The 12456-nt window shown below is 39.7% G+C and overlaps 1 protein-coding gene across 2 annotated transcripts in view; it reads right to left on the reverse strand.

Moving 5' to 3' along the window:
- Positions 1–1232: 1232 nt before the first annotated feature.
- The window catches only part of ppm1f (protein phosphatase, Mg2+/Mn2+ dependent, 1F), a 44199-nt gene continuing 32975 nt past the window's right edge, over positions 1233–12456 (reverse strand). For both annotated transcript variants that reach the window (XM_078421254.1, XM_078421253.1), the window contains exons 6-7: positions 11179–11272; positions 1233–8851 (exon numbers count right to left, since the gene is read on the reverse strand). In XM_078421254.1, coding sequence (XP_078277380.1) covers positions 8433–8851; positions 11179–11272 — 513 coding nt within the window. In that variant the 3' untranslated portion in view covers positions 1233–8432. The remainder of the gene's footprint in view (positions 8852–11178; positions 11273–12456) is intronic.

The raw sequence follows: 12456 nt of genomic DNA on the forward strand, positions 1-12456 counted from the left end.
GTGTTTGGAGTCACTGTGATGGACGTTTGTGTTGGGGTTATGTGTCTTGTATTCTTTTTTTTATGACTGCTATGTAGTTTCGTTCGGTACCTCGGTACCGAATGACAAATAAAGCTGTTATACTGTTATCTCAAGATACTTCAATCCATCTGCTGCCAAGAAGTAGTCCGAAGAAGGGTCCTGAGTTATTCCAGCATTTTGTGTCTATATGCAGTAGCTATGCCATTAACAACTTGGGTCAATGTAATCAGCATAGTGCTCATTAGTAACTCCTAGTGATTTACAGAGTCTATTCTTAGTATTTCCAAATGCTGTTCATTTTCGAGGAGTACTGATTCATCAGTAGAGGGAGGATAATGGGTGAAAACAATCATGTTTCCTTGCCTACCATGAGGATTCATGGGATCCAGAAAAGATGTTGAGAGCTCCCAGGATTACTCCATCGTGAACGCTATGTTGTCACCTCTGTTGGATCTGTTCCCTTAAAAATTAACTCCATTTAAAATACCACATAAAAATGCCTTTGGTCACCTGCTGCTAATATTATCTTGTACCAAAAAATATTCAGATAGATCAAACGAATCAAATTTTGTTTGATAATATGTCTATTAAGTGCATTGGGATATTTATCTGTGTAAAGGAAACCAAATCAATACAAGATGGAAAACTTTCATTACTTTCTGATTTTACATACTTTCATACTTGAAAATACATAATAATGTAACGAGGTTTACAATTTTAGTTTTGCCATTCAATATCTCTATATTTTTCTGACAAAGTGACACCGATCTATCTCAATTTGTGGTGAAAGAACAGCTCTGCTTAGCATTTCCTGGCTCTTGCTAATTTAGGGAAGTTAGAGTTTGTAATATCCTTTGTAAAGGACATGCTTGCAACAAACATTCACCAGCCCAACTCCCTGGATGGCTGGACTGTTACATGAGAAGAGATTAGGGCAATCAGGCCTGTAACATACAACATTTTGACAAGTGAGGATGTTTGCCCTTGATGGGGCACTTAGAATGATAGATTGCATTTAAGGTACAGGATAAGAATGAGCCAAGAATGATTTTCACTCAGTAGACCTGTTGAATCCTTTACATCTCTTAATTTTCTGTTAAGGGTGCAAAATACACTGTATGTTTCTTTACAACTAAACAAAACATTGCACTAAAATTAATATAGCAAAATTGTTTTATTATGAGATTAATACTGCATACATAAAAGCGTTTCAGAAGAAACCCCAACCACAATAAGGAAAATAAACAATTTGGTTTCAAACTTATAGCTTAGTAAGGTAATATACTGTTCTGGCATTGTCAATTAATGATGTTTGAGAAGCTTTTGACACAGACTGCTTCCTGTTGGTTTTGTGCAGTATTGTTAAGATAAACAGACCACTGGAGTCCTGGCAAAAACTGCAAGCTAAGCTACTGAAATAAACTGGCTTATTGTAAATAGTCTGACAGCAGGGAGATGCCAATAAGATCAGAAGGGACACCATAGGCACCATCTAAAAGGACACGTTATGACTTTTCCTACAAATGAATGTATTTTAACATAAACCATAAGACAAGATTTGACAGAATAAAAAGCTGTTATGAATCCACCTATGACACCATAGAATAACCAGTCATTCTAGATTTATTTGTTCTTTCCATTCTTTTCTGCCACCTGATGAGATTGTACTCAATCTATTTAGTTGTTGTCAATAACAATTATCATTTACTAATGGGTTGCAAATGAAACAATATCCTTTCCATTGGTAGTTATGTTTGTACCATTTTTTCACCTATTTATCAGATAAAACTATAACGGAATCATTTATAAAAACAAGAAATGGCAGGAGAGTATGATCCTTTGCTTGAGTAAGACACTAAAGTGTCCTAATTCTTCTTCAAAGTGTGGGTGTGCTAATAACGGCTGTCAACCGCAAAATTATTGCCCTCCAAGACATTTGTTTGTTTGATACCAGGTGGAAGTGCACATTGACATGATTTTTTAATGCAAACCAATGTTGGAAGCATTTCACATTAAACCTGCCATGAGCCATAACCAATTTATACAATGAATTTGGTACAGAAGCAGTTCTATGGACATTATGTATTCATTACTATATTTAGAAATGCAAATCTATCCAAAGAAAATTGGTAGGACAGCTGTCTCAAGGATAATATACCGTTACAATCCAACTGTCCGAAATGCATTTACCTGGCAATATCAGGGTGTGTTCTTTCTTGTAACTTTACTCATGCTCACCATCATAACTTGAACGTGCGGTTCAAGCTCGGGCTTGTCAAGAACCTGTGCATGTCAAAACCCAGAGGCTGTCTTGGCGTGGTTGAAATTTGAGACAAAGCATTCATATTTAGGTGTGGTGGGGTCTTATCGAATACCGCAGGAGTGAGGTGGCTCATAAACATTGAGACAGAGATCAGCCCATGGCACATCACATCTCGTATGATCAGAAGAGACCACACAACTGTTTGACAATCAATTTGACATTTTACAAACTTAAGTTGAAAAACAAAGTCGAGTAAGCTTAAAGTTGTTTTGAAATATATATATATTTTTCTCTAAAGCCTCATCTCTTCTCACTTGCAAACACAAACTTTTTCTTGACATTTAAAGGCCATGTGGCATAAAGACAGATATTGCAAACCTGGGACTTTAGAAATTTATGCAGTACCTGAAAGAATGTCCAGTGCACCTAAAAATATTCAGTTAGCTCCAAACCATCCAGGATAAAGCATTTTGTTTAATGATCATCCCTGCCACTGAATTTTCTATCCCTAGCCCTTATGAACATAACCACCCCAGGATGTACTGTAGCAACTCACGAAGACTTCTTCTACCACACTTTCCTCAGAACTTTAATAGCTAACAATGTAACAAGTCGAACACCACAAAACATTTGGCTAAGTAAATGCAATTCTCATGGTAGTACACAGGACGACATCCAGGACTCCAGCTGCACATATTGACCTTTCTGCAATCTGCACAAAACCACATCAAGCATCAGTGCTCAACACAGTAAGTTTCAGGATTACTTAAAACAAATACATGTGCATGGGAATAAATAATATACTCAGCTTATCAAGCTTTACAGATACATCAAAAATGTAAATAAATGTGCAAGAAACAGCAGAATGAAACACAAGAATACATAGGCAGCAGCTCTGCCATTCCAAAATACAGTGCAATAAACATTAGTAAGCCACATAATGGTGCAGAGATATAAATTGCAAAGGTTAGTATTGATAAAGCATCCAGATTCTGCTGTGATCAATATGTCCCCAACACCCATTATTTGGCGTTCGTGCACCAGTTTATGCAGGATGTTCTTAGATGCATAACTCAGCCCTATAAAAAATAATCATATGCCAGAGATATGTCATGGAGAAGGCTCTTTATCAGCTGTAGGCCATTTAAGCTTTTTTCCCCCGACAATTTTCTCTTCATTACCTAATATGATGGCATGCATGTAAATAAACTAAAAGGATTCAGGATGTACAGAATCTCAAAGAGAGACACAAAGTAGTGGAGTAACTCAGCGGGTCAGGCAGCATGTCTGGAAAAAAAGGACGGGTAAACTGTGGAACTGGTTAAACGACCAGGATGGATGAAGGGGCAAAGAGGGGAGGGGGAGGGATTGAAGGCAGAAGTTACTTAAAATTAGAGAAATTATCATTCATAACTTTGGGTTATAAGCTTCTCAAGCAAAATATGAGGTGCTATTCCTCCAATTTATGTGTGGCCTCATTCTGGCAATAGAGGCCCATGATAGAAAGGTCAATATGAGAATGGGAAGGGGAGCTGAAACGGTTGTCAACCAGGAGATCTCGTAGACCTCTTCATCTGAGCACAAGTGTTCAGCAAAATGGTTGCCGCGTCTATGTTTGGTCTCGTCGATATAAAGGAGCCCACCAGGACCACTGGCTGCAGTGGATGATGTTGGAAGTACGCGAACCTCTGTCTCACCTGATAGGACTCTCAGGGTCCCTGGATGGACTCGAGGGAAGTGGAAGGACAGGTGTTGCATCTCCTGTAGTTGCAGGGGAAAGTACCTGGGGAGGGGATGAGAAAGGATGAACAAACCAAGGTGTTGCAGAGGGAGCGATCTCTGTGGAAGGCAGAAAGGGGCGGAGCTGGGAAGATGCGATTAGTGGTGGGATCCCCTAGGTGACAGAAATGTTGGATAATGAAAGGGTCCTGACCTGAAACGTTACCCATCCTTTTTCTCTTGACCAGAAAGTTACTCGAGTACTTTGTGTATCTTTGGTGTAAACCAGCATCCACAATTCTTTGTTTGTACAGAATCTTAACTGGTGCAAATCTAAAAGTATTTAATATGCAAAAACATAAGAAAATAGTTGGCCATTGGGATCCTCAAGCCAATCCCCAACATTCAGTATGATCATAGCTGATCTACCTTGGCCTCATTTCCTCTTCTGTATCAGTTCCCCATAACCGTCAATTCTCAATCTTTCAAATATTTATCCATCTCCACCCTAAGTACAGACCTGGCCTCCATTACCCTCATTGGGGCAGGGAATTCCAAAGGTTCATTAGTCTGTAAGAGACAATTTTTCTGTGCACCTCAGTTTTAAATGATCAGCCCATTATTTGGTAGCTGTGTCACCTCGCTCACAACTCTTACCTGCGAGGGCATCTCTGCCTCTACCCTGTCAAGTTGTATTAGGATCTTATGTTTGAATAAGGTTCCCTTATGGCTATTCTTCCAAACTTCAAGGAATGCACCAATTCTTAAACTCCAACCACTTCATAATTGCCAATATGCTGTTTGCTTTATTAAGGCATGCCAGCTAATTTTAATGATTCATGCATGAGAACACTAGATCTCTGTGAATTTCACTCATTTGCAGTCTCTCTCCATTTAGATCAGACCCCATCTTTTCATTCTCGTTACTGAAGTGCACAACCTCACACTTCCCCACATTAATCTCCATTTGCCAGATTTTTGCCTGCTCACTTAATACATAACCTGTTGTAGAATCACAACAGCTTCTTCATAACATTCCCTTCCACCTACTTTTGTACCACTGCCATCTTGGCAAACTTACATTTTGTTCCCTCCTTCAGGTCATTAATATAAATAGTAAACAATTGAGGGCCAAGAACTTGGAATATTTCAAAAGCCACAGTCCTCCAGCCTGAAAATAACGTTTAATCCTTGTTTTCTTTCAGGAAAACAAAACTAAACTGTCAGTTTTCAATCCCATGCTAACATATTGTTAGCATGGGATTGAAGTGTGAGTGATTGGGCAGTAATCTGGCAAATGGAGATTAACAGGCATGATGCCTGTTGGGAATTTATATGTACTACATCGACAGGTTCCCCTCTAATCAACTTTCCCCATCAATTCCTCAGAATGTGGGACCTGCATTCAAACTGGAACCAGTGGGAGTGAGAATTCATGTTACTGCGGAGGAATGTTGGTGAGAATGCCACAGAGGACCCCTTCCTACATTGGAAAATAATCTAGAAGCACAAAATTCCAAACTCATTAAATATTACAAAATTGGGAGAGTAAATGGTTAACAAAATGCAATTAATGTGTAAGTCGAGTGGGGCCAGTTCCAAAGTGATAATCATGCAATGAGAAAAACTGATACGTAAGTAACTTTTTTAAAGATAAGGTAAGAAATAGTTTAAAAAGTGACATATGCTAATTGCAGAGTCCAGTAAGTAGTAATGCAATGATGGAATTAGCTGTAAAAAGACAAATTGTTGAGGTTTCCAAATCTTTGTCAACAAAACATCAGCAAAAACAAGTTAAGGCAAGATGAACTTCTGAAATTGGAAGCTTTGGAGCTGCAATCTATAATTGGACACAATGTAGGAATGCAAATCTATGTAGTCAAGTTCTGCATAAAAGTCCTTCCTCCGTTCGAGTTTATTTCTAGGCAACATAATCAGCTGAATTTTGCAAAAACATTGCAAAACATTGCCGCAGATTGAAGTAATCTGGGTAAATTTGCACTAATCAAGATAAGAAAAGCTAACCAAATGAAATGACAGAGGAAGCACTAATATGAGACAGCATGTATGAGAAGTTGAATTATCTCCCCTGTTCCCATGCTTACATCAGCTAAATGTACTCCCTGATGGCTGGGTGGCAGAAACAGTTCAGGAGAGTATAAAATCAATCAGCAGCAAATTCCCTAGCTTATGCCTAGTCAGCTTATCTTTCCCACGATTGTTGGGTGCTATTGAATAACAAGGAACTGCAGATGCTGGATTATGCCAAAGAACAACACAAAAGACTGGAGTAACTCAGCAGGTCAAGCAGCATCCTTAGAGAACCTGAAGACGGAAGATGGGTTTAGAACTGTAACATCGCCTACCCACGTTCTCCAGGGATGTTACCTGACCCACTGAGTTACTCCAGCAGTTTGTATCTTTTGTTTAGGAAGAAACTGCAGATGCTGGTTTAAACTGAAGATAGACACAAAATGCTGGAGTAACTCAGCGAGACAGGCAGCATCTCTGGAGAGAAGGAATAGGTGCCATTTTGGGTCGAAACCTTTCTTCAGACTGACGAAGGGTCTGAAGTCTGAAGAAGGGTCTCGACCCGAAACGTCACCCATTCCTTCTCCAGAGATGCTGCTTGTCCCGCTGATTTACTTCAGCATTTTGTATCTTATGTTGTTGGGTGCAATATTTAGGATAATTTGAGATTTCCTTCATCAGTGTCCAGGGATGAAAAGATAGAAATTGTTGAGAATGGAGACAGCAGCAATAGTTCCCAAAAGACAGCAATGTGCCAATATATAGAAAATGGTACCTTGGTAGTGGAGCAGTGGAGAGTATTGGAGGTGTCAGCATCCACTGACATACATCCCTACGTGTGCGCTTAATTATTGTCAGAGATCTCAGCGAATCCTGGTTAAACATCTGCCTTTATGATTTATTTCAGTTTCAAATAAAAGTTGATAATTCAGTTTGTTGGGAATGCATTTAACTTCTTTGCACATTTACTTTTAATATTTCATTAAATAACCATATTTGAGAGTTCTAGGTGCTTTTGAGGACTCATTACTTTATGCAAATTCAAGGCAGTTGGTGGTAGAATTCTGCGCAAGCAAAGTTTTTCAAATGCACAGTATCGAAGACCATTCAGTTATTAGTGCATGGTTGCGAAAACCCTAATATTTCTGCACCACAATACATTCATCTGTTTATATTCTTTAACACAAACAAAAGACTGAACATTCCAAATTCAGCATAAAATAAAATGCCTAAATAAAATAATTTCTTTTTTTTTCTCTCGACAAATGTTAATGAAGCAATGCTACAGTGTACAGCAAATACCATCACCATAGGTGTGGAGAGATGCATAAGGCACTAAACAGTCTGCAATGGATCTGTGGAACAGTACAAATTATTACATAGTTTGTATGACACACACAGATCAGAATAAGGCACTAGATTGTCAACCTGTATTTCTTTTTTGCTGGAGGAAAATCAGTACATAAGGGTGCTTGAGAACTTTGAATACATGAAAAAAATAATTAAAAAAATTATGAGTTTGCATTTTTACCACACGGAACTTTGGCAGCATGGGAGAAGTGGGACAGGCTGGAAATAGCCCAAAAATAAAACCCATTGTGAAATTTTATTTTAATCACTGATGGTTCATTTACACGTAAAAGAAAGTAGAATAAAATGCTTTGACATGCAGGACATTAATGACTTCCAGATAATATTTTAAAAATCTCACAATATCCCCCAATGGTCATCCAACTTTTATGGCATTGTTACTTGCAATCACTGAGTTCAGCTTTAAATATCTTCTTATTTAATTTTGAAACACAAACTAATGAAATAACTTGCTCCCAAAACGTTGGGTTAGTTGCTGGAGAAAGCTTGCAACAGAAGAGGTTGTGAAACGGGTATAGTGCAAATGGCACAATTTTGTTAATTTGGAGGAAGTTGAAAGCAACGTTTCAACCTCTAGGCATAGCTCATGTCTGAAATCAGACCAAATACTGTCTTATAATATGCTAGCATCCATTCTGGTGAGCAGGATTAGGGAACACTTTCCAGTTATATGCTCTCCATAAAAGTCAAAGCAAAGCAATACGGAAATATTCCTTTCAGCCTGGGATTTAAGAAAACTTGTGATGGTGTGACCTGTGTACTTGGCCACCACTCGCCTTTCCCATTGAGGCTTCTTGCACCCTTAGTTACTGAGTTTAGACACCTTTTATTAAAGGTCATACAGGAGACTTTAGATCAATATAGATTGTTATACACAATGCAGGCATGGCTTTGCCAAGATGCAAAGGCATTTTAATACCAATACCCTTCCCCTCCAATTCTTTGGCATCACCGAGTAAAATATGTTCCCTGAATGTAACACTGTTAAATGATCTCATGATCACGACTAAATGATAGTCAGCCGTCATCAAGTCATATCCTTTGTCTGGCTATCTTTAACCTCACATGAGGAGGTTAACTGTGGAGGAGTGGTTTCACAGTTTTCTTTGGCTTGGGGGCACTTACTGTCCAGACTGGCATTCTCACTGCCCACTTGCGATTGGCTATCCTTTAAAATGACCTGTGGATCTTGTAGAAAGAACACCACCACAGTGATGTTGTCAGTAGATCCACCTTCTTTTGCAGCTGCAACAAGCGTCTCTGCAACAGAACTGCCATCACCTGCGTTTTTTAGTAGGTGCTCTTGTACAATGTGCACAACCTTGGAAGGTTCAATTCCATCAAAGAAGCCATCACAGGCTAAAATAACGTAGTCTTCTCTGCCATCCAGTTTGAACGTGGCACAATCCGCATCACCCGAAATGTAAGGTTTTTGGTCAATATCCCCTAGAAAATTAAAAATATTATAACAGTGGACAAGAGAAAACACCACACTAGGACGATATACTTGCTTGCATCTCTGGAACATTTGGGGCACTACTACAGCTACAGTTCACCTGTGGTTAAAGCTCTCGTTTGTTACCTCCAGAAATCTTTTGGTCCGCTGTCCACTTTGCACTTTCTACAAACCTGAGTTCACCCTGCTGTGCTATGTTAGTCAAGAAGATTAACAGGAAGACAAAGGAATAGATTTGAGGCTACACTCAAAGCACCTTGAAAAAATGCAATATCCCCATTGCTTTCCTAGAATCCATCGCCCACAACCATTCAAAGAACAGACATTGGCGTGATATTGAAAACATAAAGAATATGAATCCCGAGCATATAAAAGCTCAGCGTAAATGGTTGAAGGATTGCGTGACCTCTCAAAGCACCCTTCCACTTGTCCCATCAGATACCTCCTGTAGTTGTTTGCAGCCCCAAAGTTGGCCTCAGTCACTCGAAGGGAAAGCAAATTATCCTTGATTGTGATTGACTGACAGAGCATTCTCCATCTCTTTCATTCAATACCCATCGTCTGACTGGACTACATTATATTGCAGTCCCCAAACATCCCCATTTTATAAAAAATTCGACCATGCCCTCATCTTCCCCAGCATTGACTTTCTCCAGCCCTGCAATCCTCTCAAGATTTCTGCAACCTCCAATGTTATCTTTTTGTGTGCCTTCCAACCTCGTCTGTTATATTTGGTGCTTCTGATGTGGTCTCCTCTACATTGGCGAGACCAAGCGTAGACTAGGCAAACATCACGCCGAACACTTGCACTCTGTCCAAGGCCTGCTGGAGCTCCCGGTTGCTAACCATTTTAATACCCCTTCCCAATCCCATACCGACTTCTCTGACTTCTCCACTGCCAGAGTGAGGTCTAATGCAAACTGAAAGGACAGCATCTCGGATTCCACTTGAACAACTTACACCCCAACAGAACAAACATTGAATATTTCAATTTGAGGTAACAACCCCACCCACCTTTCCCCCATTTCTTTCTTGTGCCCACTGGGGTGCACATCCATTTCTCCCGCCCCCTTTCCCCTTCCTGCCCCCTTTATCCCTCCTTCTGGCTTCAAGCTTCACTCCTCTTCTTTCCATATCTTACACCCTTTTGTCTCCTTTTCATCTTTAGCTTTTGTCTACCCATGTACCAATCAATCCCCACTCTTATGTATCCATTTAACACCTGTCAGGCTTTGCCCCGTCCCCACCACTTCTCCAGCTTTCTCCTCCCTACTGCAATCAGTCCTTACCCGGAATATCACCTATCCATGTTCTACAGAGATGTTGCCGGACCCACTGAGTTATTCCTGCATTTTGTGTGCTTCTTTTTTGTAAATCAGCAACTGCAGTTCCTTGCACCTTCCTCTTTAAAATGGCAGCTGAACTATATAACAGTCAATATTAGTTTGATAATGCAGGATCCTATCGTCTCTCTCATCACTGCCTGTTGGAAGTGATGAAAACTGCTATCTATACCTCCTTCTGCCGTCTATATCTCCTTCTGTATGACTGCACAGCTTTACGTAACCTCAGATTTTTTTCTGTTAACCAGCACAGGATGCAGGTATACAAATAGTGGATCAAACTGTAGTTTCCATCATATCCAACAGGAGGATTCTACCAAAGATAGACATAAAATGCTGGAGTACCTCAGAGGGACAGGCAGCATCTCTGGAGAGGAGGAATGGGTGATGTTTCGGGTTGAGACCCTTCTTCAGAGAACACTCTGTCTGCACATGGAGCAGGTAATGCCTGTAGGGAGCAATCCTGAGCCCCTATCCCAGCATCGAGAAAGCACACTGCTTGCCCCAGATTGCCAAATGCCAGTCCTCACAGGCCTCTCTTCATCAAGATGCGAGATTGCCAGCAGAAGGCAAGGATGCACACCAGGTTCCTAGCACAGCAGCACGCAGGCTAAGCAGACTCCTTTTCTTAAAAAGAAGTTCATGTATCTGAGTGACTGTCTGAATGAAGGAGCAAATGTGCCAAATAAATAAGTCGTCTATGGGACAATGCCAGTACTTGCTTACTCGTACTTGCTTACTCGTACTTGCTTATTTCAAATATTAATGAAAACTGATTCTTTCAGGTTGTAGTTTTGTTTATTGTTGTAGTTTATTTTTAGTGATTTACACTACAAGGTTTTTTTTTTGAGGAATCAGGGAGCTGAATTTTTGGTGTTAGGTTTGCTAAAATTGGTGCATTTCATTCACTGATGGTATAAGATGGCCAACTGCTATATTTAGCACATTACCACTAAACAAAAAGATAAACTTACCAATTGCCCGAGAGACTGCAAGTATTCCGTTTACACGCCAACATCCCAAAAATACCACACATCCACCAAGCTCTTCAATCCTTTGCTTCTCATCCTAAAGTAGAACAATTCAATCAGAGATAATCAATAATTTGATTTATAACTAATTGAGCAAAATGCATTGAGGAAAATCTACAAGATAAAGCAATATGACTCCAATGTTTACTGTAGAACAAGATACAACCTGCTAAAACAACCTTGACATTCTTCAGAATAATGAAATTTTGCAGCAATCAGACTTGCTGTGATGAAAGGGATTTAACTTTGGGGGTAGGGCAAGAAAAAATGGTTGATTTAACACTGACAATCCTCCCTCAACTGATGAATTCATGAATACAATGATTGGAAGCAGCAGAGTAGCAAGGACACAGTAATCATTCTGATCAAATAAGAGTCTAACCATTTAAACAATGCTCAGTGGCTCCTGATATATATTAGACACCAATAATATTCTGGGGTTTGCTATGGACCAGTTCGGATGTACATTAAAATTAGGAGAGGCATAGATAGGGTAGATATTCCAAATCTTTTTCCTATGCAGGGCATATAAAAAGAGCATAAGTTAAAGGTGAGAGGAAGAAGTTTTTAAAGGAACTTGAGAGGACATTTTTGTTAAAATAGAGGATGATTCACATCTGGAACATGCTTCTGGAGAAGGAGATGGTGGAGTCAGATGAAATCCATGACATTTAAGAGGCATTTAGACAGGCACTGAAATCCACGACATTTAAGAGACATTTAGACAGGCACTGAAAGAGGCAAGGCGTGGAAGGATACTGACCTAAAAGGCGAATGGGTTTAGTAGGGTTGGTCAAAAAGGTTGGAATGGACATGGTGGGCTGAATGGCCTGAGTCTGTAATGTATAATTATCAGAAAGCAATCCACCTGATTGACCCAAAAAGCTGTAGAAACTCAGCGGGTCAGGCAGCATCTTAAGAGAGAAGGGATAGGTGACGTTTCGGGTCAAGACCTTTCTTCAGAACTCTTGACCCAAAACGTCACCTATTTCTTTTCTCCAGAGATGCTGTCTGACCTGCTGAGTTACTCCAGCTTTTTGTGTCTATCTTTGGTTTAAACCAAAGATACTAGAGGAACAAGATAGACCACTCGACCCTAAAAACCGTAGTATGTTATGTCTCCATTTTAGTAGGCAGAAACTTGCAGAAACATTTTAAAAGAAAAAAAAACAAAAATCTGTGAATTGATAGATGAGATACATTCTGCATTTTCTATGGTAT

The sequence above is a fragment of the Rhinoraja longicauda genome, chromosome 25, assembly GCF_053455715.1.
Source record: "Rhinoraja longicauda isolate Sanriku21f chromosome 25, sRhiLon1.1, whole genome shotgun sequence".
Lineage (NCBI taxonomy): Eukaryota > Metazoa > Chordata > Chondrichthyes > Rajiformes > Arhynchobatidae > Rhinoraja > Rhinoraja longicauda.